Genomic DNA, 26,280 nt, shown 5'->3' with positions numbered 1-26,280 from the left:
GGGAATTTAGGGGAGGGGAGATAGGGAGGGAGAGGGGCGTGGCAGAGATGATGAGGCTCTGGGGAAGGGGCTTGGGAGAAGGTTGGGGGCGGGGCCGGGGCGGTCCCGGGGGCGTGGGCGTGGGCGTGGTGGCCGGGCACCCCATGTGGGCGCAGGGCTGAATTCACACTCGGGTACAGAGCCCTGTCCCGCTTCCTCTTTGGCACTTCAGCGCGTCTCGACCCCAGGCTAGGGTCACCAGAGTTCGTGGTCCCTGGGAGCCCGGGGTCCGCGTCCCCTGGCGTCCTAGGCGGGTGACCCTGAAGCGCAAGGGCCACCTCCTCCGCCACTATGCGAAAGCCAGACGGGAAGATCGTGCTGTTGGGGGACATGAACGTGGGCAAGACGTCGCTGCTGCAGCGTTACATGGAGCGTCGCTTCCCGGACACAGTCAGCACCGTGGGCGGCGCCTTCTACCTGAAGCAGTGGCGTTCCTTCAACATCTCCATATGGGACACCGCAGGTGAGGGCGGCGCCGCCGGGGCGGGTTGTCTTCCGGTCTTCGCGGGGCTGAGGAGTCGCCTCTCGGCAGCCGCGGGGTCCCCACCTCAGGCTGTGGCATTCGTTGCCCTTCTGTCCGCACTTGCCTTGCCTTGCTGATTGAGAAAAATCTCTAGTTCAGCCCACTCGTGCGTCTTGTCTTCGCAAAGATCCATGTTACCCTGGGAGAGAGCTCTCTGGTCCGCGCGACTCCGCTTCTTATGTGCTTTAGTGTCCCCTCAGGGCACCTTCCTTTGGTGGGCAACCTTGGGAGCTGGGCAGAGATGCTATTACTGTCCCCTTTACAAAGGAGGAAACTGAGCCCCGCTGGAGGCAGGCTGACTGGAAAGTAGAGTTGGAATCGCCTGGCCTCTGTGACTGACTCACGGTTATTTACCCACTGCTGGGTTTTGGCTGGTGCGCAAATCGTGGGTGGAATAGCTTCCTGTACTGGCAGTTTTAAGATAGGTAGTGAATTATTTTTAGTGTGTGCGCTGTTCGTGATTTCTCAGTAGTACAGTTTCATCTTGGACCTTGAAGATTAGCACTGGTCTGTGTTTTCTTCCTTTTCCATGGTAAAGAATAAGATCCTCTAAATGAAGCAAACAAACAAACAAAAACAAAACAGAAAAAACCCGGAAATAGTAGGGTATAGTTTCAGGGAGTGAGGTCTCCAGTGTCTGAACTCCAAGTTCTAACTTTTTAAAAAACATTTACTTATTTTTTTACATATACATTTATATTATTACACGTATATACACAAGTTCTAGCTTTTTATGTTGTTGGAAGAGTAATGTAGTCAAAAGTCTTGCTCCTAGTCCCTGAGTCCTTGTTTTGGGCTTGTCAATCCGTTGGACACAGTAACACCTTCTCTCTCTCTTTCCTGTTCCTTACTGAGCCATTGTGGCGGATGCACTGATTCTTTCCCGTCTTTCCTCTGACTCTAGCCCTCACTCCAGGTTGCAGGGAAGGTTTCTCATTTTTCTCAGGCTGTCCGCCTGCCTCCCATTGAGCATCCACGAATGTAGTCATGGAAAATCAAGGCCAGTCAGAGACTCTGGACTCCACTCCCAGCCTTGGACAGAGCTCCTTCTCTTTTCTCAGGCTTGCCTGCTGTCCTTGGTTTATATGGGGGAAGAGGGAGCAGAATTGGTTGGCTCTCTGCACACCTCTCAATGTTTCTGGGATAGACCTGTGACCACCGCACAGGGTTCCTGTGGCCCCTCCCCCTCTAAGGCATGAAGTAGCAGTTTCACTTTGATGGGTGGAGCTAGTTTCTTCATCAAGGCCAAGGACGCGATGCATCCGGAGTCTTGGTCGCCAGAGGATTTTGTAACACTGCTGATGTGCTATCCTGAGAGCCTGCTGGCTCCCTGGGTGGGGGTGGTAGCGACTCCACTCATTTCCCGGCCTCCTTCGCTGCCTGTGTGTTCCTGGAACCCTAAGTGTGAGGTCAGATGACTGGAGCAGTCCAGGGCGGCCAGGCACTCTCAGCACATTCCTGATGTCTGTGTACACACACTCAAGGGACCAAGGTACAGAGTCAACAGTGGCTCCTGTCACCAACTTGGTGCCTGCTTTGCTGATAACCTCTGGGTTGCCAGTCACCTGGAAGGAGCAGAGAGAGGGGAGGATTTTGTGTGGAATATCTAGTTTATTATTATTTTGGTTTTGTTTTGTTTGAGACAGGGTTTCTCTGTGTGTAGCCATGTCTGTCCTGGACTCAAACTCACAGAGTTCCGACTGCCTCTGTCCCCTGAGTGCTGGGACTAAAGGCATGTGCCACCACCGTCCGGTGGAATACCTAGCTTAAAGGGTTACCTCTGTCTTCCTCATGCCTGGTTTAAAAATCCCTGTCCCTTCCCCAGTTGATTTTTTGCATAGTTCCCATAGCTGAGGCAGAGCAAGGCTAGCTGGTTATGACCGACAGACAGCTCGGTGCTGTTTTTGGTGACAGGCAGGAGGGGTGGCGGCAGGTAGAACCTGTGAAGGCTTTGGGGCATGCAGTAGTCAGAACCATAACACCTGGCCGGTTTGTGTTTGATTCTTGACAAGGGCCAAAGGCCAAAGCCAAACGCTCAGCACCTGGAGCTTGTGAGGCAGGCGGGCGGAGTGTGGCTTCGGTGGAAGGAGGGCATGCTGGCTCATCAGGCATCTTTATCTCTTGACGAAGATTCTTCAGCAGTGGCCCAGTGGCGGGCAAGCAGGGTACAGACCGTGTCTGTCTGGGTCCAGGCGCCTCCTAGCCTCCACTATGCTCTGGTCACTCACACCTCTTTCTAAAATGCTCTGGTAGAGAGAGGGGTGCTCACCCTTTGTGGTGTGGTCAGACCGGGGGACCCAGACAAAACTGGGACGAGGTTACCTGCTGTTAGCAGATAGAACGCAAGCAGCAAGCCTCATTCATTCGTTTGCTGAGTTCTGCTTCCTGCCCAGACTTATGCACAGCAGTGGTGGGCGGAACAGGCTGTACACCTGCTGTTTGGGGCCTTTCAGCTGTACCTGCTTGCAAACGGTTATCCCAGCTGGGCTTGATGACCATTCACATGCCCTCACACAGGGATGGGAGGACACAGGACCCTTACTTGTGTGTTCAGCAGCTACCTGCCACCTGTTTGTATGAAGCTGCTTTACTTGTACGTGGCCTCCTCCCAGCGGGCTGGAGTACATAGGCGAGGCAACTCTGTTGGTGCTATGGGGAAGTCCCCATCCCTGCTAGGTAAAGACTTTTTGGTGTAACTTTTTTTGGGCTGAGCACCCACACTCCTGTAGATAACACTCACCTAAGCTCTGTAAGGAAGCCCACTATCTTCAGTGGTTCCCCCAGAGTGAACCCTGCCTTGGTTTGTCCTTGGGACTTTAGGGGACGAAAGAATTTTAGCAACAACAGGCAACTCAGTGGCAGTCCTTTGTGGTCCCGGAAGACGGGAGTTGCAAGACACGAGACACAAGTTTCCTGCCAGTCTCAGATCTGTTTTGAGGCAATACTGCAGGATGAGAAAGTGACCAGTGTGCCGGCACAGGCCCCTGTGTTTCCTTGTGTGTTCTAACCCTTTCTGACTGCAGCCTCAAAGTTACACTCCTCCCCCCCACCCCGCCCCGTCCCTCAGTGCATGACCCCTGCAACAGGGGGCGCCAGCTCAGACCTGGCTGCTGTTCCTCCATCCATGCTCAGCCAAGTATCAGTTCCCTGTCATGGTGTCAGCCTTGGTACTGCTCCTCCTGGGATAGAGCAAATGGCTTTTGCTTGCAGGATGATGGATCAGTGGGATGCAGATGTGAGGGAGTGAAAGGGTGAGGTCTGCAGAAAGGAGCCCTCTATTGCTGGGTGCTCTGCCATTTGGTCCTGTCCTACACATGCAGGCACAGTGGGCTTCCCTGACAGTGGATAACACTTTCTGTAGGCAACTGAGAAAGCTCCACACCAACACTTTTCCTCTCTGATGATAGTACCTCCCTCTGCCTCTCTATTCCACACCTTAATACAGGCAGCAGGAAGAGCCAGGTCACACCTCCTGCATTTGCGTGGAAGGTCCTTAGCTCTGTCACCTGAAGAGTTTGCCTCCCACACAACTAAACAGGCACAAATCAGGGGTCCTCTGAGACCATGTCTTCCTCTAACACACTCCGTTCTGTGAGGCTTTGACCAGCCAAGCCCGAGGCATCTGCTTTCCACTGATCCCTGCTCACACACCTTCGGATTTCCTAATGTGATTCCGGGCTGGCTTCCCTCTGCCTCTCCACCAGTGAGCCCAGCTCTGCCCATTTCCACAGCCAGTCTAGGCAGCCCAGGCTGTCCCCTTCACCACTCACAAGCTCCTGGCCTCTGACAGTGGCCTGTCGGAGCCACTTCGCATCTGTCACAGCGGCATCCCATCCTGTCCCTGGCATCTCTGGGTTTGGTGTTTATTTGGTTTGCCGCTCTAGCAAGTAGCAACTTAAAATAACGTGTGTCTAGGATTCCTAAGTGGTCTCAGCTGGGCTATGGTTCCGATGACAGCAGGGTTGTGTTCTTTATTGTGGGAATCCCATCTCCTGGCTGCCTCAGCTTCTGGAACCTGCCATGGCTCCCTGCTGAGGAAACCAGCCGAGGCTGGTGGAGTCTCTCTGCCTGCAACCCTGTGATTGAGGGCCCTGTCCTCAAGGACCGCTCCTGGTGAAACGTTTTAGGGGGGCTGCAGTCAGGGATAGGAGGTACCCCATGCCTTGAGCTTCAGCATGGGTGGGGGCAGGCAGGCTTCTGGTTGTATTTCCCCCTTTGGTACAGTGTGATTTTTGGCAAATGCTATCGTAGCTACTTAGAACTCTCCTAGGCATCAAGCAGTGGGGGCTCCTTTTGTGCCTCAGTAAAGACTGTTTTGAAGCTTTTGTAGCTTACAAGTCCCATAACTGCTGGGCAGGGCGTCCTGACTTACAGACTCAGAGGAGGGCTTTGTGACTAGTCATGGTTTGCAGGCTTTCTCTCTTCTCCAATAAAGATGGGAGCCACAGGCTTCAGGAAACTAGGAGAAGTGTGATGTGTTTGCTTTTTTCCTTTAGTTTTGAAAAGGTGCACTTACTACACACATATCAAAGACTTAGAATTTTTAAAAAATGTTTTTTTTCCCTGTGTGTGTATTGTGTGTGTGTGTGTTATGTGTGTGTTTTGTGTGTGTGTGCTATGTGTGTGTGGTGTGTGTGGGTTATATGTGTGTTTGTGTGTGTAGCCAGGTGTACACATGCCATAACATGCATATGCAGATCAGAGGACAATTCTGTGGAGCTGTTCCTTTCCTTCCAGCATGGCCGCTGGGGATCCCACACAGATCATCAGCCTTGCATCCCCACTGAGCCATCTTGCCAGCCCCAGATCATTAGAACTTTACTGAAACTCCTGAGCCTAGAATCCTTGCAAATGGGGCATTTTCTTGAAAACCAACTGGCCTAAGTGGAACTAAATTATCAAACATGACATACAGTTCCTCGGGTGTGTTATATAATTTAATTCTCAGAGAGATGAGACACGGTGGTATTGCGTCACAAGGAGCATAATCTGCCGCTGCACTTGCCTGGCTAAGGTTCCATTTCTGTACTTTGTGGATCGGCTTCTTCTTTAGTTAAAACTATATTATGTGCATGGATAGTTTGCCTGCTGTGGTCTGTGCAGCGTGTACAAGCAGTGTCCACAGAGGTCAGAAGAAGACACTGAATCCTCGGGGATTGGCGTTACAGACCACTGTGAGCCAACATATGCATGGTGGGAATTGAACAGGAGAACCAAGAGAGCAAAGAGACCCATGGACAAAGTGGCAGGCTTCCGTGGGCATGAGACCCTGGGGGAGGGGTAGTGGAGCCCATGGGCTGAGAGGGCAGGGCGAGAGGCTCTGAGGGAATGCACAGTTAGCCCTTCGCCCACAGCTTTTCTTGGACCTGACACTTAAAAACAGACGCCGATGTTTCTGTGTGCCAGCAACAACTGTCTGCAAAAGACGTTAAGAGAGCAGTCGTAAGCCGGGCGTGGTGGCGCACGCCTTTAATCCCAGCACTCGGGAGGCAGAGGTGGGCGGATCGCTGTGAGTTCGAGGCCAGCCTGGTCTACAAAGTGAGTCCAGGACAGCCAAGGCTACACAGAGAGACCCTGTCTCGAAAAACCAAAAAAAAAAAAAAAAAGAGAGCAGTCGTTTTAGAATGGCATCAAAAATAAAACAAATACTGGAAGCAGATTTAACCAAGGAGGTGAAAGAGCTGTGGCATAAAACTAAAGTATTTATGACATAAACTGAAGAAAACACAAACACACAAAGGAGCTCACGGGTCCACGTGCTGTAAGGCTATGTTAAAAGGGGTCTCCAGGTTCAACTCCAATGCTTCCCCCTCCCCCCCCCCCCCCCCCGCAAAGGTAGAACAATTCCCCTAACCCCAATTTCTGTGGAATTCCAAAGGTCCAGAGTAGCCAAAGCTATCAGACCAAGAAGGAGGATGTTGGGAATGTTACGTTACTTCACTTCAAAACTTACCTCAAAAAGGAACAAAGCAGCCTAAAGCCGGGCACCTTGATGGGACATCGCTGGGAGCCCAGAATAAACTCACGCATGTGTGACTGGCTGATTTTTAACAAAGGGCCAGGATGCAATGGGGAGGGGCAGTCTCTATTTCAGTGATGGTGAGGAGCCCGATGTCCCTGTGCGGGAGTAGGACACTGGACATGTCTCATACCTTCCATAAAACCCACAGCCGTGGAGCCGTGGCCTGAGAGAAGGCGGAAAGGAAAGCTACGTCCATGCTGTTCTGGTGACTTGTGTGTGTGTGTCAGGGACTACAGAGATGGCTTGTGGGTAAGGAGAAATATGAAGAAGTGAGTTTGGATCCCAGTACCCACATGAAAAGCCTGGCTTGCCTGTGAGCTCACCTGTAACCCCAGTGCTGGGGGTAGAAGTCGGGATGGGGCGGGGCTTGTAGGTAACCCTATTTCCTCCCTCCCTCCCTCCCTCCCTCCCTCCCTCTCTTCCTTTTTTTTGAGACCCTGTTTCAAAGGAGTAAGGTAGTTCAATGGAGGAAGATGTCTGAGATCCTTCTCCAAGGGCCCCACATGCAAGGGTGCACTAACCGTGCCTGACACTCCACACACAAATAAAATAAATAAACAGGAAAGTGACATGCCGAGTTCCTTGCGTATGGTGCGCCTCACCGAGCAGGGAGGCCGAGGCTGCACGTGTGCTGTGTCTGCACCGCCTGTAATTCCAGACTGTTTGAAGGCATTCCTGTCTATCAGAGCTGGTGACCTGTGGCTTACTTAGCAAGCCATGTCTTCTACAGAGATTACAAAACACATTCCAAACCTAATTAATTTAAAATCTGATTAACCCGGGTTAGCTGTAGTGATACCATTTTTATGAAAGTACCTCTTACATTCAGATGGAATTTTTGTTGGCCCTCACAGCCAGGTTAACAATATGCTTTGAGGTCACTGAAGACTTGACCTGATATTCTCCTATGTAGTCAGCCTGCACACTTTTTGTTATTTTAAGACAGGGTCTTGGCTGGGCATGGTGTCAGGTGCCTTTAATCCCAGCACTCAGGGAGGCAGAGGCAGGAGGATCGCTGTGAGTTCGAGGCCAGCCTGGTCTACAAAGTGAGTCCAGGACAGCCAAGGCTAACACAGAGAAATCCTGTCTCAAAAAACCAAAATAAATAAACAAAATAAACAAAGAAATAAAAGACAGGGTCTTGCTAGCTCTGGCTGTTCTGGGACTACCTGTGTAGACCAGGCTGGCCTGGAACGCCCAGAGACCCACCTGCCTCTACCTCCTGAATACTAGGACTAACGGCATGCACCACCATGCCCCACCTCGCCTATGAACTGAACCTGCCTTTAAGAGAACAATCTAACGGCCAACCTTACCTGTCTTGGATGTCTCACATGTAATTGTAATGTTTATGGCCTAAATTAAAGCATAGCTCTTAAGTTATGTGCGCCCCTGACCCAGAGTGAGGCATGCATGTGCCTGTATGCTGTGGTGATCATGTGCTGAAAACAACCAGCAGGGTTTAAGTCAGCTTCACAAAACAAGTATCTGACATAAATGTTGAAGACAACGTAGATCAACTTGATAACAGTGTTTCTGCTGTTTGTTATTTGTGACAGTTGGAGTCCATAACTTAATCTCTTGTAAACGCTGATAAAGATTCTGTAAAGTGTGTCCCTCACTCTTTTCCTATACCATGCTCTCTTTAAACAAAGCAAAACATGTTTTTAAGTTGGGTGTGGTGGAGGCAGGTGGATCTCTGTGAGTTTGAGGCCAGCCTGGTCTACAAAGCCAGTCGAGGACAGTCAAGGCTACACAGAGAAACCCTGTCTCCAAAAACCAAACCAAACCAACCAAAACCACAAATGTCCTTAGTTGAAATAGAATCCCATCGTTTCCCCTTCCTTTCCTCTCCCCATGCCCTCCTGGCTATCCTCCCCCTGACCCTTCCCTAACCCCCTCTCTAGTGCATAGCATCTTATTATATTTGTTACATACATATATGTGGTATATGTGTGTGCACAAGTACACACAAGTACAAGCCACTGAGTCTGTTTTTGTTGTTTGTGTGGGTGTGGTTTCAAGGTTGACCACTCTTCACCGGACAACCAATAAGGAGCTCGCCCCTGGGAGAGGCTAATTCTCTTTATGTGGGAGTGTGACCCTGAGAGTGTCCCCTGCCATGTTAACATGTCCAGTGATGTTGCTATTGTCCTGGTCTTGTTTACGCGGCCATTCATTTCTCAGGGAGACAGTTTCAAGGCAGCCTTCCTGGTGTTCTGGCTCTAGTCCTGTGCGGCTCCTTCAGCCACGGACACAGGACTGTGATGTAGATGCAATCGCTGGGAGTGGCTCCCCAGGATTCACTGATCCCTGCATTGTGCCCAGCTGTGGTTTGCTGTGATCCTGTTATTTTGCTATAAAGAGACATTTTGTTTTGTTTTAACAAGAGGTTGTAGCTACACACTTACCCGTGAGTGTAAGGATAAACTTTAGAACACAGCAAGGAATTATGCTGGCCTAGCAGAGTGCCGGGAACAGATTCTTTTCTAAGGCCCATGACCTCACTGACCCCAGGAAGTTGCCTCAGTTTCCAGTACTAGGCATGACTCCCCTCTTGTTGAGAGGGCCTTAAGTCCAATTAGACAGCCGTTGGCTACAACCAACCTTTTGCACCTTTAAGTGTATCTTACCCTGCTGGTAGTTGCCATGGTTTCCAGGGGTCACAGCGGGATATGACTGTTTAATTCCTCCCCTCTGTTGGCAGCTTGAGTAGGATTTTCTGGGGCCATGGAATCTGGATAGCAGGAAGAGGCTTTCAGGACAGATCCAGTTGGAATCATGTACATTCTGTGTTCTTAGTATATGGTGTCTCCAGCAAGAGGGCCCACGCACCACCCCTGAGGGGTAACTAAGGGGTACACTAATAGTCTATATTGTCTGGGGAGTCACTCGGACTACCCTGATCAATCATTTGAAAGGAGGTTTCTCATACCTGGTCCTTTACATTTTTTCTAGCTTGGGATTCTTGTGGAGAGCATTCTCAGCCGAAATGGATTAACTTCCTTTTATTTATCTATCATCTATCTATCTATCTATCTATCTATCTATCTATCCATCCATCCATCCATTTACCTATCTATCTGTATGTATGTATATATACATACGTAATATGACTATATACATTCACTTACATGTATATACTTTTAGGTAAATGTAGAATATTATAATGCAATGTTTCCTGTGCTGTTCAATAAACACAGAACAAAGCCCATTGCTAGGCACAGACAGAGGATCCGTCAGCCTTTAGGCTCACTCTTCTCAAACTAGCCCACGGGCAGTGCTGAGTTCTAAGGTGTTGGTGGGACGTGTGTTCCTGAAGTAGTCTCTGCCAAGTGGAGTGTGCTGGCTAGTTTTTGTCAACTCGACACCAGCTGGAATCACCTGGGAAGGGGATCTTGGTTGAGAAGATGCCATCCGCCTGGCCTGTAGGCAAATCCACGGGGCAGTTTCTTGATTGATGGTTCATGTGTTTGGGCCTGGACCCCGGGGGCGGGGGGTGGACTCCTTATGAAGGTGGTCCTGAGATGCATAAAAAAGCAGGCTGAGCAAGGCATGATGGGTAGGCCAGTAAGCAGCAATCCTCCCGGTCTTTGCTTCGCTTCCTGTCTTCAGGATCCTGCCTGGCTGTATTCCTGCCCTGCCCTGCATTCAGAATGGACTAAGTGCAGTGAGGTGAAATAAACCCTTTCCCCCCGTCGCTGCCTTTTGGACCTGGTGTTCATCACAACCGTAGACCCCGTAGACCACAAACTAAGTTATCACCAGAGCAGAGAGGAGAGCGAGCACAGCACGCAAGCTCCATGGAGTTGGCAGCTGTTGGTTTTGTATGTTACAGAGTTAGAAAATTGTGGTGTACTCATATGCCTAAGTTTACCGATTTAGTCAGTTAGGTACACACAAACACGGTTGTGCTTTTTGTGCACGTCATCACCAGCTCCAGACTTTCCTCCTGAGGCTGGAGGATAAATCTGGGACCTCGAGCCTGCTCAGGAGGGGAGGCACTGTCCGGCAAGCTCGCCCCCTCACACTCCTCGCCTCTAGAAATTTTCAGTCTTCTGAAAATGTCCTTCTCCTTGCTGGCTCCTCAGCCCCTGGCGTGCAACATTCTACCCTCTATCACAACAAATCTGACAGTTTTATTTATTTATTTATTTATTTATTTATTTATTTATTTTTATTTAATTAATTTATTCAGATTACATCTAAATTGTTATCCCTTCACTTGTCTCCTCCTGTTCCTCCCTCCCTCCCTCCCTCTTTCACCCTATTCCCCTCCTCTAGGTCTGTGACAGGAGGGGACCTCCTCCCCCACCACATGGTTATAGCCTATCCAGTCTCATCTTGGTAGCCTGTTTATTCTTCCTCTGAGTGCCACCAGGCCTCCTCGCCAAGAGGAAGTGGTCAAATATAAATATGGAGCACCAGAGTTCACGTCAGAGTCAGTCCCTGCTCTCCACACAGCTGTGGAGAATGTGCTGTCCATTGGCTGGATCAGAATAGGGGCTCAATGTTTACTGCATGTATTGTTACTTATTTAAAAAAATTTACTTCTGTATACATCCTAATGTTGTTATATTTTAAATGATGGTCAGTTTTTTATAAACTACTCAATTATGAACAATCTAAGAATGTTGCTTTTTTTCCTCCCTGAAGAAAACCCTGATTCTTGTATGTTAAAAATGATTGCTTTTTTCTAGGTTTCCTCGGGTGATTTTCTATCACCCACAGAAGGACTTCCCCTTGTGTCCTTTCTCTTTCTTTTGCTCTGTGGCCCAGGCTGGCTTCGAACTCCGAATCTTCCCAGCCTGAGCACTGGGATCAGATACCCAGCCTTCTGCTGTTGCCCTGGCTGTCGATGGTGAATGTGCTTTGCAGGAGTCTTGTTAGAGGACACCGCTCCGACTGCTTGCAGGACAGGTGACTGAAGGCCTGGACCTCTGTTAAGTCCTGTGTCCCGGGAAAGGCTTGAATGCCCGATGGGTTTGTTTCTCAGTGGCCTTTGTAAACTGCAGAAGGAAGGTGTTCTTCCATTTGGCAAAGACCTAGCGTTCTGGGATGTCTGCAGAGTGAATGCCCCGTGAGAGGCAATTCTGAATAACGCACTTCAAGAAAGCCCCTTCTAGACTCTTCTTAATGTGGTTCTGTGGGCCAGTCTTGGCTTTGAAACAAGTTAAAACTTGTTTGAAGCTAATATTAGCTTCCTGCTTTAATAAGCAGACTTTGCAAGAGATTGGGTTTCCATTTGTTAATCTCCTTTGAGAATCAGTCGCCAGCAGGCCACACAATGTCCGTTGAAGGAAAAGGAGATCCGGAGGGTGGCTCTGTGGGGCTCTGTGAGGGCTTTTGTCTTCACAGCTAAGTCTGTTATGTAAGTGTATTTTTCCTGGGTGTTAAGTGTTCCTCTTCACTTTGCATTACTTGGTGTTAGTAAGATTCAGTATATTCTTGCTTGAAAAGGTTTGTGAGGTTAGCTCTGGTCACTGTCAGACCACTGTAGTGTTTGGCCAACCCTCCCCCCATCAAGTCCCAGCTACGGGACCAAGCTCTGTGCAGCTGGTCATCCTTGTGGGCCAGGTGCTTTCTTGCTCTTTATCCTTCAAGTGACCGGACAGGTGGTTCAGATGACACCGATGAGCTGGGTGTGTCTGACTGTGAACCTGCCTTCCCGAGCTCTCTGCTCTCCCTCACCCTGCCTCCTGGAATCAGGCATTTCTGACTGATTCAACTTAGCTGTTTACACACACACACACACACACACACACACACACACACACACACACACCACACATACACACACACCACACCACACCACACACATACACCCCACACACACACACCACACATACACACACACCACACACACTACACACACACACACCACACACATACACACACACACTCCCCCCACCCACACCCCACACACACACCCCACACACCCCCCCACCCCCCCACCCCCACACACCCCACACCCCCCCACACCCACACCACACACACACACACACACACACACACACACACACACACACACACACACACACACGGCATTATTATGCTTGCCTCTGAGAGCAGTTCTTCTGCACTTCTGTCCGTGTCATCTGCTGAAGGGAGCTGTGTCTGGAAGGGAGCTGTGTCTGGGGGAGGGGCCTCTCCCTCTCCCTCTCCCTCTCTCCTCTCTCTCTTTGGTTTGTTTGTTTTTTGAGACAGGGTCTCTCTGTGTAGCTTTGGCTGTCCTAGACTCACTTTATAGACCAGGTTGTCCTCAAACTCACAGCAATCCTCCTGCCTCTGCCTCCTGAGTGTTGGGATTAAAGGCCTGGGCCACCATGCCCAGCTAGCCACACTTTTCATTTTTTAGGCTTCTCTGACTTTCTGGGTTGCCTGATCCATTGTTCCTTTACGGTATGACGTACCAACATCCTTTCATCGTGTCATGTGTGTACGCATGTGTCTTCAGCTGTTACCTACCTTAGTTTTGAAGTAGTGTCTCACTGAATCTGGGGCTCGCCAGTTGAGCCAGGAGGACTGGACAGCGAGCTCCAGAGATCTGCCTGTCTCTCTTCTCAGTGCTGGGGTCACAGAGTGCACAGCCGGCCGCACCTCGCTTCTTAGCTGGGTTCTAGGGCATTGAACGCAGACTTCCTGCTTATCAAACACTGAAAGGGCCCCTCCCTAGGCTACCAATGTCCCCCCCAACCCCCCCTTCCCCCAACCCCCCCATCTCTGCAAGCACTTTACTGACAGGGCCCCTCCCTAGGCCACCAGTCCCCTGACATCTGTTTTCCCAACATTTCCTAGAGTAGGACCCGAGGTTGACAGTGTACACGGTATGAGGAGCAGGGACCTGAACTCCTCACCTGCCCTGCTTTCTATGTGGTGTGGCCCTTGGGACAGTGGCTCCTGTGACCATGGCCTGGCACTGTTTCACATGCTCTTACGTCCTAAGTTCTGTGGTGGCCACCCCAAGGGTTACCATTCAGTGCAGGTCATCTGCCCTTCTTACAGGCCTCAGGCAGCTTCCGTCCCCACCGTGCAGCCAGGGAGGCTTGCTCCGGCTGACAGGTCCTGAGTCTCCCCTGGACAGCTGTTTGGGGTTATGCCTTTCTGTCCTTGTGCTTGTAGAAAGTGATAAAGAGCCAGACTTGGCTGTTCATTGCTCATGCAGTCAGGAGGAAGGGCAAAGGTCGTTCCTATGCTAGTGGCCTTGGATTGGGTTTAAGGTTGAGAAACAAAACCAGATGCCGGTATCTCTGGGAATCTGTACGCAGGTGGGTTTCGTGCTCAGGAAGTGAGTGGCTTTGCTGACTCTGTGCAGGGGTGATATGTGAGTTTGTGACGCAAGTCCAGTCCATCTGATCCACTCTTACCAACTTCCCCTTGTCCGTTGAAGTTCACGATTGGCTTGTCTTGACTCTGAAGGCGGGGCGAGGGCTGGCTGGGCTGGAAGGAAGAAGCACGCCACTTGCCAGACTGACCCTTGTACATCATGGGGACACCGAGGAAAAGGAACTGTGAATTTTTTTTGATCAGTTCATGGTTTCTGATTTCTTGGTGAGGGTAAGGGGTGGCGGCCTCCAGTCTGGGCCTGAGTAGCCCAGGGCTGCTTTGGCGAGTCTCATACACTCTGTGGCTTACCACAACAGAAACTTACTCTCTTGCAGTTCCGGAGGTTGGATGTCTGAAGTCCAGGTACCCGTGGCTCACCTCACTATAGGTCAGGAACCAAACAAATCCCTCCTCTGGGGAAGTCCCACCATCCTGTCCCCAAGACCTGCTGCACTTCTGCTGTCTGACCCTGTGTCACCTCTTCTCTCAAGGCCCTGGATCACAGCTTGCTGAACACGGGGCGTCCTCCAGTGACCTTAGTTAGTCATCTCCCCCAGATAAGGTCACAGAGAACATGGTGGACATGAGGGCTTGGGTTGCCTTTTAGGGGCAGAGCTGAACTCTCATTTGTGACCGTGGAGTAAACTTACCTATGTTTGAACGTGAACGTGAGTGGTGTCCTCTGGCCTTGTCCTCACCCTTCAAGAAGGAAGTGAAAGTCAGGACTCTGTGTCAGGCCACAGTGTCCTAGGTGCCACTTCCCTTCTTAGGCTGAGAACAGTGTATGGTCAGACACCCATTTGACCTCCTCTGGGCATGGTGCCTTCCTGGTTACCCATGAAGCCTTGCTAGTTGCCCCTACTGAGTGGGAGGGCTGGGCTGTGAAGTGCTGGGGCAGGCAGGACAATTAGATTCCAGGAGATTGGGATTGCTGACATTTGTGGCTTGGTTTGGGATCAAGAAGAGGGAAAAGGTATGGGCTTGATTGGCATCTGACTGTGAGGGTCAAGAAGACTGAAGATGTTGGTTCTGTTTTCCTCCTTCCTGTGATGATGGAGCATCCTCTGGCCCTGGGAACTGGGTACCACACTGAGGATGTTGGTTCTGTTTTCCTCCTTCCTGTGATGATGGAGCATCCTCTGGTCCTGGGAACTGGGTACCACACTAGGATGTTGGTTCTGTTTTTCTCCTGCCTGTGATGATGGAGCATCCTCTGGTCCTGGGAACTGGGTACCACACTGAGGATGTTGGTTCTGTTTTCCTCCTTCCTGTGATGATGGAGCATCCTCTGGCCCTGGGAACTGGGTACCACACTGAGGATGTTGGTTCTGTTTTCCTCCTTCCTGTGATGATGGAGCATCCTCTGGTCCTTGGAACTGGGTACCACACTGAGGGGGAACAGGTGTGTGTGGCCTCTGCCTCAGCACAGAATCTGAGTCCATCTGTATGAAACATAGCCTTGCTCATGTATGAATTGAACAGCGGAGGTGTCACGCAGTGTAAGATATACTTGTGACTTTGAACTGGTTGTCCAGACAAAGGATGGTGCCTCAATAGCTTTCTGTGGACTGTATATTAAAGTGGAGAAACAGCTGTGTTTGCTAAATAAAATACAATATTAAGATAAACATTACCTTTACTTTTTCTAGTGTGTGTATATACATGCGTATTTGTGTGCACTTGTGTGTATGTGTGTGCATGTGTGCTTGTTTATGGAAGCCAGAGGTCAACCTAGGTGCTGTTCCTCAGGATGTGGGTCTCCTTGTTTTTTGAGACAGGGACTCTCACTGACCTGGAACTTGTCGGTTGGCTAGGCCGCCGGCAAGCTCCAGGATCTTCCTGTCTTCCTAGCACATCCTGACTCTTACACCCGAATTCTGGGGACCAGACACAGGTCTCATATTTGTCTAGTAAGCACTTCCCTGGCTGAGCCATTCCCAGGACTACTCTTCTAAACTTGAATGTAGCTATCAGAAACTATTGTGGTGTGTGTGTGGGGGCAAGGGGCGCGGAGGGAGGGAGACAGGGAGAGGGAGAGAGTTCCCTTTTTGTTGTTAGATAGTACTGGTCATCCAGTGATTAAAAATAAGAGGAACTGGGGCTGGAGAGATGGCTCAGAGGTTAAGGGCACTGACTGCTCCTCCAGAGGTCCTGAGTTCAGTTCCCAGCAACCACATGGTGGCTCACAACCACCTATAATGTGGTCTGATGCCCTCTTCTGGCCTGCAGGTGTACATGCAGGCAGAGCACTGCATACATAATAATAAACCTTAAAAAAAAAAAAAGAGGAACCATTTAAAAACCACTTGTTTTGTTTTATTATTTTATTTTATGTGCATTGCCATGAGGGTGTCAGAGCCATAGGATCTAGAGTTACAGACCGTGGTGAGCTGCCATGTGGGTGCTGGGAATTGAACCCAGGTTCTCTGGAGAAACAGACAGTGCTATTAACTGCTGAGCCATCTATCCAGCCCCTTAAAACCCATTTGTACCATGGTGCTTCCTGCAGTCACCCATGGTGTGCAGGGAGGAGCAACTGAGTGCTGGTTATTCTGGCTTAAGTGACCAGAGGAGCCTGGAGGTGTAAGGGACCAAGGGATGACTGAGAGCATTTGGGGGTGGGCATGCTTTCACGGACATATGGCTGGGCAGGCGCTGCTGGGGAAGTGGAGGGTTAGGCTGCAAAGGGTCAGTGGAGGATGGTGGGGGCTCAGTTGGAAAGCGGTAATGGGGGGACTTTGGACACCAGGCCAGAGATGCTGCCATTGACCTTGGAGTATGTGCTCACCAGAATGGCAGGAGGTCAGTACCACACGGACATCCTGGTCTGACCTTTCAGACTCCGAAGTGGGCAGGCACTGAGAATGTGTCTGGTCCCCTGGGAGGGCCCTGTGGGCTGACAGTGTTGGGTTGAGGCGGGGAGCCAGAGCCGCCTCCCAGCCTCGGAACCTGCCCATCTGGTTCTGGTGCAGACAGCCCAGAGGGCTGGTTTTGATGGTTTTCTGGTGCCTGTCTGGCAGGCAGTACTCAGACAGGGCCACTTGTGTGACCTACAGGCTTTATGACCAGCCTTGTCAGAAATTCAGATTTATATATGCTCAGACAAGGGACCGAGGACCCACCTGTGTCTGCCTGACACTTCAGTCTCCAGATATCCAGCCCCAGCTGAGCGCCGCCTGCCAAACGACAGACAGCAGGACAAAGCTGGGATTCCTGCTGCCGGTGGCTTGGAAGGTGTTGGGCTCCGGAGATGACTGTGACAGATGACCACAGATAAGTGGATTCAGGCTGAAGGCTTTCTTCCCTCTAAGCTACGGAGGCTGGTAGTCTGAACAAGGTCTAGAGCAGCGGTTCCCAGCCCTCCTAGTGCTGCGACCCTTTAATACAGTTCTTCATGTTGTGGTGTGTCCCCGCCCCAACCATAAAACCATTTTCATTGCTACTTCATAACTGTAATTTTACTATTGTTATGAGCCATAATGTAAATATCTGTGTTTCCCCCATGGTCTTGGATGACCCCTGTGAATGGGTCATTTGACTATCTAAGGAATCATGACCCACAGGTTAAGGACAGCCCGTGGAGAGGCCGAGTCGCTCCAGTCTCTGCCTCTAGGGTCACAGGACCTTCTCTCTGTATCTCTTCTGTGGACACTTGTTCTGTTTTGTTTTCAAAGATGTACTTATTTATTATGTGTACAGTGTTTTGCCTGCATGTGCACTGCATGCAAGAAGAGGGCACCAGATCTCATTATAGATAGTTAAGAGCCACCAGGTGGTTGCTGGGAATTGAACTCAGGACCTTTGAAAGAGCAGCCAGTGCTCTTAACCTCTGAGCCATCTCTCCAGCCCCTCCGTGGACACTTGTAACAGGACTTAGGGCCCTTGGGATAATTTGGGAACCCTAGACCCTAACTTATTTCCCAGTAAGGTTGTCCCCATGGGTTCTGGGATTGGGGTGGGGATGCGCCTTTGGGGTCACCGTGTAGGAAATCTCCTTCCTTGTGGGGTATATGCTTAAACAACAGGAAAGGAGGAGGAAGAGGAGGATGAGGAAGAGGAGGAGGAGGAGGAGGAGGAGGAGGAGGAGGAGGAGGAGGAAGAGACCTAAAAACCAGCAAATCTCAGGCTTTAGATTCCTTGCTGTGGTCTCCATTTCCCGAACCCCTTCAGTTGTGAAAAATGGTCCCAGACTGGAGGCTGGCTGCCGATTCTGGGAGCCCTGCCTTTCCTCTCTGGGGCCCTGTGTTGAACTCTGAAGGCAGACCCAGTGTTGGGCAGCTGCCAGTCTCTGTGGCTCCTCATACTCTGAAGACTGAGAGGGTCGGCGGGCTGCAGGGGGTTTCCACCAGTGGACTGTCAGCAGACATCACCGGCTAGGCCGGCAGGTCAGGAAGGGACTGCCAATGGGAAGTGGTCAGTGGGTGTCTATATTAGTCACTGTCCTCTTGCTGTGACGAGACACCATGACCAAGTCAGCTCTCATAAAGAGAGAAGTCACCTGGGGCCTTGCTTACAGCCTCACAGGCTTAGAGAATGGACCTGGTGTGGGCTTTTTAAACCTCGAAGCTCACCTCCCAGGGACAGGCTTCCTCTAACTAGGCCACAAGTTCAAATCCTTCTAATTCTTTCAAACATTTCCACTCCCTGGTGACTAAGCATTCAGGTATACAAACCTGTGGGCCTATTCTTATTCAAACTACCCCAGGGGCAGAGTGCTACTGCCAGTGTTTGAAAATTCCCACATCGGGCCTCTTTCTGGGTGCACAGTCATTGTGGGGCATTAGACCTGGTGTGTGCAGGTCTAGTCAGCCATGAAGTGGCAGCTCTCTGAGGCTGTGCCTCTGTGTGGGTGTTGGGACCAGACCTTGATGAGTTGTCTAAAGATGACACACCAGAAAGCCTGGCTGCTGAGATCACGTTAGACTTTTGGGGGGACCTTGGCAGTTAAATGCACCTTTTTTTTTCCTGAGGTACAGACACTAAGAAGCCAAAACATTGCTCCAGTAGTATTAGGCCCTTCCCTCAGGGAATAGCTCAGAAGGTTGAGATCCAAAGAGGACGTCTGGATTTCTGCCTGGCTGAGGCTCTGGGAACATCCTAAGGGCTTCCTGAGCTAGAATACTAAGTTACAGAAGGTCGCAGTGGGTTAGCCTCATCTGAGACACTGTCAGAGGAACAGGCAGACACAGTTGGACCAAACCCTGGCCTGTGGCCAGGCTGAGGTGGCTCACGCCACGACCTGTTGCAAAGGATGCCATCAGTGGTACTAGTTGTTTGTTTTTGAAGGCAGGGTCTGTCTGCACAGCCCTGGCTGTCCTGTGCTCACATTGTAGTCCAGGCTGGTCTCGAACTCACAGCGATCCACCTACCTTTGCCTCCTCAGTGCTGGGATCCAACGTGTGTGTCACCACATCAGGCGATGTTGTTCCCTTAGAGAAGCCATGGAAGAGTCTCAGATAAAGCCTGTCAGTGGCACGAAGGGTCTGCGGTTTGCTGCTCAGGTGACACCTGAGGGTTGAGACCCTCAGGTTGAGAACCACTGACCTAGGGAGACCTGTGGCCCCCTTTTCCTTGTTGTGTGAAGATTTCATTATTTGTTGTCGTTTTCACACTCTCCAGGAACGCTGTGCCTTCCACAGACCATTCCACCAGCAGCTACTTTAAAAGCAGATGCAGGGGAAGTGTCGCTTGTTGTTCTTGTGTATTGAGGGACGTTTATGGCTGGCTGTAAATGTTGCTTAAAGTCCACTGGCCTTTATGAACTGGTGCTAAAACGATCTTTCCAGTAGCATTTGTAGGTTGAACTTGAAACCACTGAGGGAATCTTAATCTTGTGAAAAGAAATAAGTGGGTACAGGGAGGCGCATCGCAGCCTGCCCCAGGCCGAGCCATGCAGCTCTCTAAGGCTGAGCTCTTGCCTCTGTCTGACCTTTGTCCTCGTCCCCAGCTCTGCTTCAGTGGCCTGTCATCTTATGCTTCTTGCTCAAACCATCACCCGGGAGTCTACCAGCTCCCAGCCAATCGGCTGTGGGGCTGCCTGTGGCGGAGCTCACTGGACAAAATTCCCCCTTTCTCTGGGCTTGCACAGAGTAGTTCATAGCAGTCATCTGAGTCTCATATTTCAGAAGTACTTTTAAAAAAATGTGTTTATTTCCTATGGCTCTGGGTAATGGGACCCAGATTAGTGACTTCGGTTCTGACTGCATGTTGCATCTCTCTCCCCATCTGTGTGGATCTAGGACTGGAGTGTCAGTATTTATTTATTTATTTATTTACAATACTCATTTTACCTCCCACTCGCTGAGCCTGGGCAGGCGAGGTTGTACCTGATTTCTGTTGAACTTGCCAACCTATTCAGTGATTTGGAACACGGCGGGGGGGGGGGGGGGAAGCACAGACGTTTGGACTCAAAGGCTGTTTGGCTGTGGGGAAGACTGGAGACTGTAGTGGGAAGTGACTGGCTGTTTTCAGAGCCCTAGTAGCTGACCTGGGTTACTGCAGGCCATTGGCTTCTGTTTTCCCCAGGTTTGCCTCTGGGCCTTTTAAAACCCCGGTGTAGCAGCCAATGGGTGAGCACCAGGATTAGGGAGAAGGTCATTCTCAAGACATACGGAGATGCACATAGGTCAGCTGCCCATGTGACCAGCAAGCTGCAGAGACAGCTACAGCAGGACTGTCCGTATGGCCCTCGATGAGGGGTGAGTGGGACGGGTCAATGTCATGACTTTACTGATCACAATGCTAGGCACGGTGCTACAGGTGCTACTGCATTTCGGCAATGGGGAAACTTTCGCTCAGGGCTGAGAGGCTTGCCAGGCCCACAGGGACTTTCTGTATAAATTTTGGAATTCCCAGGAAGTCAGATGTTGGCTGCCAATGCCAGTGTTCGGGGAGGAGGCCAAAACACACTGCCCGTAGTGTTAGCTCAGTTCTCAAGAAAGACAAGTACCCTGGCGAAGGAAGCCAGTGGGAGGGTGCGTGCGGATGAAATGCACGTGTGTTACCAGGTGGAGGGCCTCGGGGCCCGCTCCAGCCTGCCTGACTTGTGCACAAGTTCCGGGACACAAATGAGCAATGTGACAAAGACAAAGCGAGTTTGGGAAAGCCAATACAGCAGGGTGGGCGTCTTGGCATCATGGCCTCTGGCTTGTCTCAGTGCCTGGGACCTCCTCTGTGGTCCCCGCTACCTTCAGCTGGGGTCACCTTGTTATGGACGCTGTCCACATTCTTGGAACCTGCGAGTCCCGTTAGCAACGTGAGGAGCTACAGATCTGAGCACCAAGGCTAGCCCGGAAGTTCTTTAGCTGGTGTAGCTATCTGACGTGCTGACGTCATCTGCGGCTGGTCATAATAGGACAAGCCTGTTCACTGGTTCCCTGCTCTGCTGCTTTTGGGGTTCTTTGTTTCACATCTTCTACTCCCTACAGTGCTTGCGATCTTTATTTTTGTATAATTACTATTTACTTTTTGGGGGGTGGGTTTCAATACAGGGTTTCTTTGTGTAGCCTTGGCTGTCCTGGACTAGTTTGGTAGACCAGGCTGGCCTCAAACTCACAGTGATCCACCTGCCTCTGCCTCCCGAGTGCTGGGATTAAAGGCATGCGCCACCACACCTGGCTAACTATTTACTTTTCAACAGGCAAATCCTACTTTATTTTCAGGACAGGGCCTTGCTGTGTAGCCCTGGTTAGCCTGCAACTTGCAAACAGCTTATTCCAGTTTTCCAAGTGCTGGGGTTGCAGGCATATGCTGCCCCTCCAAGCATGAAACCAGGCAGTTTTATCAGAGGCAGAAGTTGTTTGGGGTGTGGGTATTAATACAATCCTTTCTTTGTTCTGTGTGAACTATGTTACGGAGACTCGAAAAAATTCCTTCAGGGCTGATGGAATGTCCCCACTTCGTGCCCTTGTGGCCATGCTCTTGTGAAACCTGGTGGTTGAATGAATAACGTTCTTGCTGTTGGCAACCTCATGATTCTAGGAAGTTGTACTGAGAGATGCTGTGTGTGTGTGTGTGTGTGTGTGTGTGTGTGTGTGTGTGTATGTGTGTGTGTGTGTGTGTGTGTGTGTGTATGTGTGTGTGTATGTGTGTGTATGTGTGTGTGTGTATGTGTGTGTGTATGTGTGTGTGTGTGTATGTGTGTGTGTGTGTATGTGTGTGTGTATGTGTGTGTGTGTGTGTGTATGTGTGTGTGTGTGTCTAGGTGTATTGTCTGTATACATGCATGTGTGATTGTGTGTTAGTGTGTGAACATTTACGTGTGGGCATGTGCATGTATGTATATGTATGCTCGTGTGTGTTGGGGGAACATTTCCCTTTTATAGGCAAAGGTCTGTCTTTGCAGCATTGCAGACTCTGTAGTGGGACAATATGCTGCCACTCCAAGCATCAAGCCAGGCAGTTTTAGCTGGAACAGGAGCTAGAGCGAGTAGCAGCCACGCATTGTCTGGGCATACGTGCTCTGTCAGAGTGCAGCCTTTCAGAACGATTGAAGATGGTGTGGAGTTTGTCCCAAGCTGGCTGGAAATAGCAGCGGTAGAGAGGAGGCCTGGGACGCCATCATCTCGTATTCCATGGACTCCTGGGCCCAAACAAGGCTCAGAGCTGCCCAGCTCCTCAGTGGGATGAGCCCACCCTTTCCTCAGTGTGATAATAGTGTAAGATGCATTAGCTACAAAGGCAACCAGCTGCTCTGAAATACAGTCATCTGGGGATGCTTAAAGATTACCATTGAAGCTGGGCGTGGTGGTGCACGCCTTTAATCCCAGCACTCAGGAGGCAGAGGCAGGTGGACTTTTGTGAGTTTGAGGCCACCTTGGTCTACAGAGTGAGTTCAGGACAAGCCAGGGATATATAGAGGAACCCTGTCTTGAGAAACCAAAACAAAAAACAAAAAACCAACCAAACAACAACAACAAAACCAAAAACCCATTACCTTGGACCTTGGTGAAGTCTTGTTGGGAGGCAGAGACAGCTGGGTTTCTGTGAGTTCAAAGGTACCATGTATCTTTTCCCCCTTGTGATAAAACACTCTTGACAAGAGCAGCTTCAGTGGGGAGGGGCTTATTTCAGCCACAGCTCAAGGGCACAGTCCACCTTGGTGGGACATCAAGGCAGCAGGGGCTTGACATAGTTGGCCATGTCACATTCACAGTCAGGGGCAGGGAGTGATGAAGGCATGCTGCCACTCATCCTGTCCCTCCATTTATACAGTCCAGGACCCCAGCCAGGGGTGGCCCCATGACAGTGGGTGGGCTTTCCCGTCTCATTTAATATATTTCTGCATGCAGGCATGTTCAGTGGCCTGTCTCCTAGGTGATTTTAGATTTGGTTGAGTTGACAGCACAAACCATACAGAAATGAGCCGTAACAGTAGGTGTAATGGCTGGTGAGGCTCTTGAGGTGGTTGCAGTTGTAGTGTCTGCAACAGATGTCAGCAGGATGGGGAATGTCCTGTCATGGTGGTCCGCGCTCCTCAGGCGCACTTTTGCAGCCCACTGCTGGTCTTTGTGACAGTGGGAGTGCCGCACTGTGTGCAGTGGCTTTCCCTTCCCTCCTCGCTCGCATCGCTGCCTCCTAAGTGTGTCCCTGTGTCACAGCACATGTGTGAGAATCCTCCTCTGAGCTGTGGATGACTGGGATCCTCACCCACACAAATACAGACCATCCAGTTTCCTCAGAATCAGATTTAACTGAGACATCTCAGAGTGTGACATAGACTGTGACTGTCAGAGATTGTAGCTCGGTTACCTTGCTTTCACAAGGCCCTCGGCCCATTCCCTGTGCTATGTGCACCCCAAATCAAGACCCATGTGGGGAGCACTGTGTTTTAAAAAATGATTTTATGTGTATAGATGTTTTGCTTGCATGTGTGTCTGTGCACCACTTGTGTGCCTGGTGCCAGCAGGGGATAAAAGACGGCATCAGATCCTGGTTAGATGATTAATGAGCCATCACGTGGGTGCTGCGAATTGAATCCAAAACTTCTGGCAAAACAGCCAGTGCTCTTGGCCACTGAGGCATCTCTCAAGCCCTGGCAGCCTTGTGTTTAAGCACAGGTTTTGTTGTTGAGTGTATGTGTGCATGTGCACGCATGTACATGTGTGTGTATGTGTGCACGCAAGTGTGTATGTGTGTGTGTGTGTATGTGGGGTAGTGGCCCATGCTTACACAGAGGCCAGAACAAGACATCCATCCTCCTCCTCTATTACTGTACAGCTTGGTCCCTTGGGATCTTTCACTGAATCTGGAGCTAGCAAGCCCCAGCAATTCTCTTGGCTTTCTCCTCCCCTCAGGGTTAGGCTTATGGGTTATGCGTGTGGCATGTGGCCATGTCTGGCTCCTGGTTTCTGTTTTTGAGACAGGGTCTCAATGTGTAACCCAGCCAGGAACTCGCTGAGATCTGTCCCATCCTGAGGAGTAAAGGCATGTACCACCACTCCTGACCATGCGCGGCTTTGTTGTTTTTTTGAGCCCTGGCTGTCCTGGCCTCGTTTTGTAGACTAGGCTGACCTCACAGAGATCTGCCTGCCTCTGCCTCCTGAGTGCTGGGATGAAAGGCCTATACTGCCTCGACCCACATATAGCTTTTTATATGGGTGTGGCGATTTGCACTCAGGTCCTGTAAACATCCTGTTTTTTTTTTTTTTTAAAAAAAACAGGGTTTCTCTGTAGCCCTGGCTGTTCTGAACTTGTTTTGTAGACCAGGCTGGTCTTACAGTACTCCCAAGTACTGGGATTAAAGGCGTGCGCCACCATGCCAGCTAAGCATCCTGTTTTAATTTGAGAGCAGGCAAGCACTCTCTGATCAGGAGGCACCTGTGTGTCCCTCATCCCTAGTACTGACAATGGTGTGTGGGTCGGTGGTGCGAGAGCTGCTTCTGGTGCCTGGCATGGGGAGGCCAACTTAAACTGGACACGGGGCCCTGCTCAGTGACCTGGCTGCTCAGCTATAGCAGGCCATGGGGTCCTGGTTGGTCACCTGGGTCAGCCATTAGTCTCTCAGTTCCCTGCCCGTGTCCTAAATCATTTGGGGGCAGGGTGGGGCCCTGACCACAGTGCGCTGGTGGTGGATGTATCCTGAGCTGACGACCAATCATCTCTCTCTGTTCTCCTCCTGCCAGGGCGGGAGCAGTTCCACGGCCTGGGCTCCATGTACTGTCGGGGGGCGGCCGCTGTCATCCTCACCTATGATGTGAACCACCCGCAGAGCTTGCTGGAGCTGGAGGACAGATTCCTGGGCCTCACAGAGACAGCCAACAACAATTGCCTGTTTGCCATCGTGGGAAACAAAGTGGACCTGACGGCAGAGCGGGCCACAGAGGATGGGGAGAAGGACGGACAGGCCTCTGGGAAGGCGAGCAGCTCTGTCTCCTCCAAGGTACCCAAGCAGGTGCAGCCAGAGGATGCAATGGCCCTTTACAAGAAGATCCTCAAGTACAAGATGCTGGATGAGGGGGAGATGCCAGCCGCCGAGCAGATGTGCTTTGAGACCAGTGCCAAGACCGGGTACAATGTGGACCTCCTGTTTGAGACCCTGTTTGACCTGGTGGTGCCTATGATCGCGCGGCAGAGAGCCGAGGAGCCATCGCAGATTGTGGATATAGCCAGCTGCAAAACACCCAACCGGACCAGATCTGGGTGCTGTGCCTGACGGCAGGAGGTCTCCCTCACATCATCCGGCGTGTGTGGGAGCCACTGGGCTCAGAAGTTTCCCAGAACACTGTGTAAAGAGGGCAGTGGGTGGAAGAAATGACCTCCAGCTGCTAATGCAGGTCAGAGTACCCAGAAACCTCTGGGTGTCAGGAGGCGGGACTCAGACCCTCTGCAGAGGCAGCCTGGTGCCACCTCGCCCACTGCCCTGTGCATATCTACCACCACCGTGGATCCTATGGTCTGAGGACCTGCCTTGACTCCCTTGGTCACTACTCCCTGTCCTGTGTCTCTTCTCAGTGGCTTGTTTCCACTGTGATTCAAATACCGTCCTCCCGTTAGAGACCTTGATGCATTTTCACGGCGATTCTTCATGTCTAATTTATATAAAAATCAGGAACTGCTGTTTTTATACTGGGTGAAGCCAGGTGGGCTACACGTTATTAAAAATTATTTTGGAAAAGCCTTGTGATCGGGAGTGTTTGGCTTTATTTGAACCACAGAAGGGTTGTTGGCTCTGGGGGCAGGGTGGGGTGAGGCGGTGAGGACCATGAACCTGCCATTATTAAATTATGACAGTGAGTCTGTCTCTCTCTGTCTCCGTCTGTCTCTGTCTGTCTGACTGACTCCTCTCCCTCTGTCTCTGTCTCTCCCTCTCCCTCTCCCTCTCTCTCTCTCTCTCTCTCTCTCTCTCTCTCTCTCTCTCTCTCTCTCTCTC

The 26,280-nt window shown here is 50.8% G+C and overlaps 1 protein-coding gene across 1 annotated transcript; it reads left to right on the top strand.

Annotated features, from left to right (window-relative positions):
* Positions 1–159: 159 nt before the first annotated feature.
* RAB20 (RAB20, member RAS oncogene family) lies at positions 160–26,032 on the top strand. Its single transcript, XM_084758835.1, has 2 exons — positions 160–502; positions 25,034–26,032. The coding sequence occupies exons 1-2, from the start codon at positions 331–333 to the stop codon at positions 25,561–25,563; spliced, it is 702 nt and encodes a 233-aa protein (XP_084614961.1). The 5' UTR covers positions 160–330; the 3' UTR covers positions 25,564–26,032.
* Positions 26,033–26,280: the final 248 nt, after the last annotated feature.

Source organism: Acomys minous (assembly GCF_964271855.1).
Source record: "Acomys minous genome assembly, chromosome: 15".
In the NCBI taxonomy this organism is placed as follows: Eukaryota; Metazoa; Chordata; class Mammalia; order Rodentia; family Muridae; genus Acomys; species Acomys minous.
This window is presented reverse-complemented; position numbering and strand designations above follow the sequence as displayed.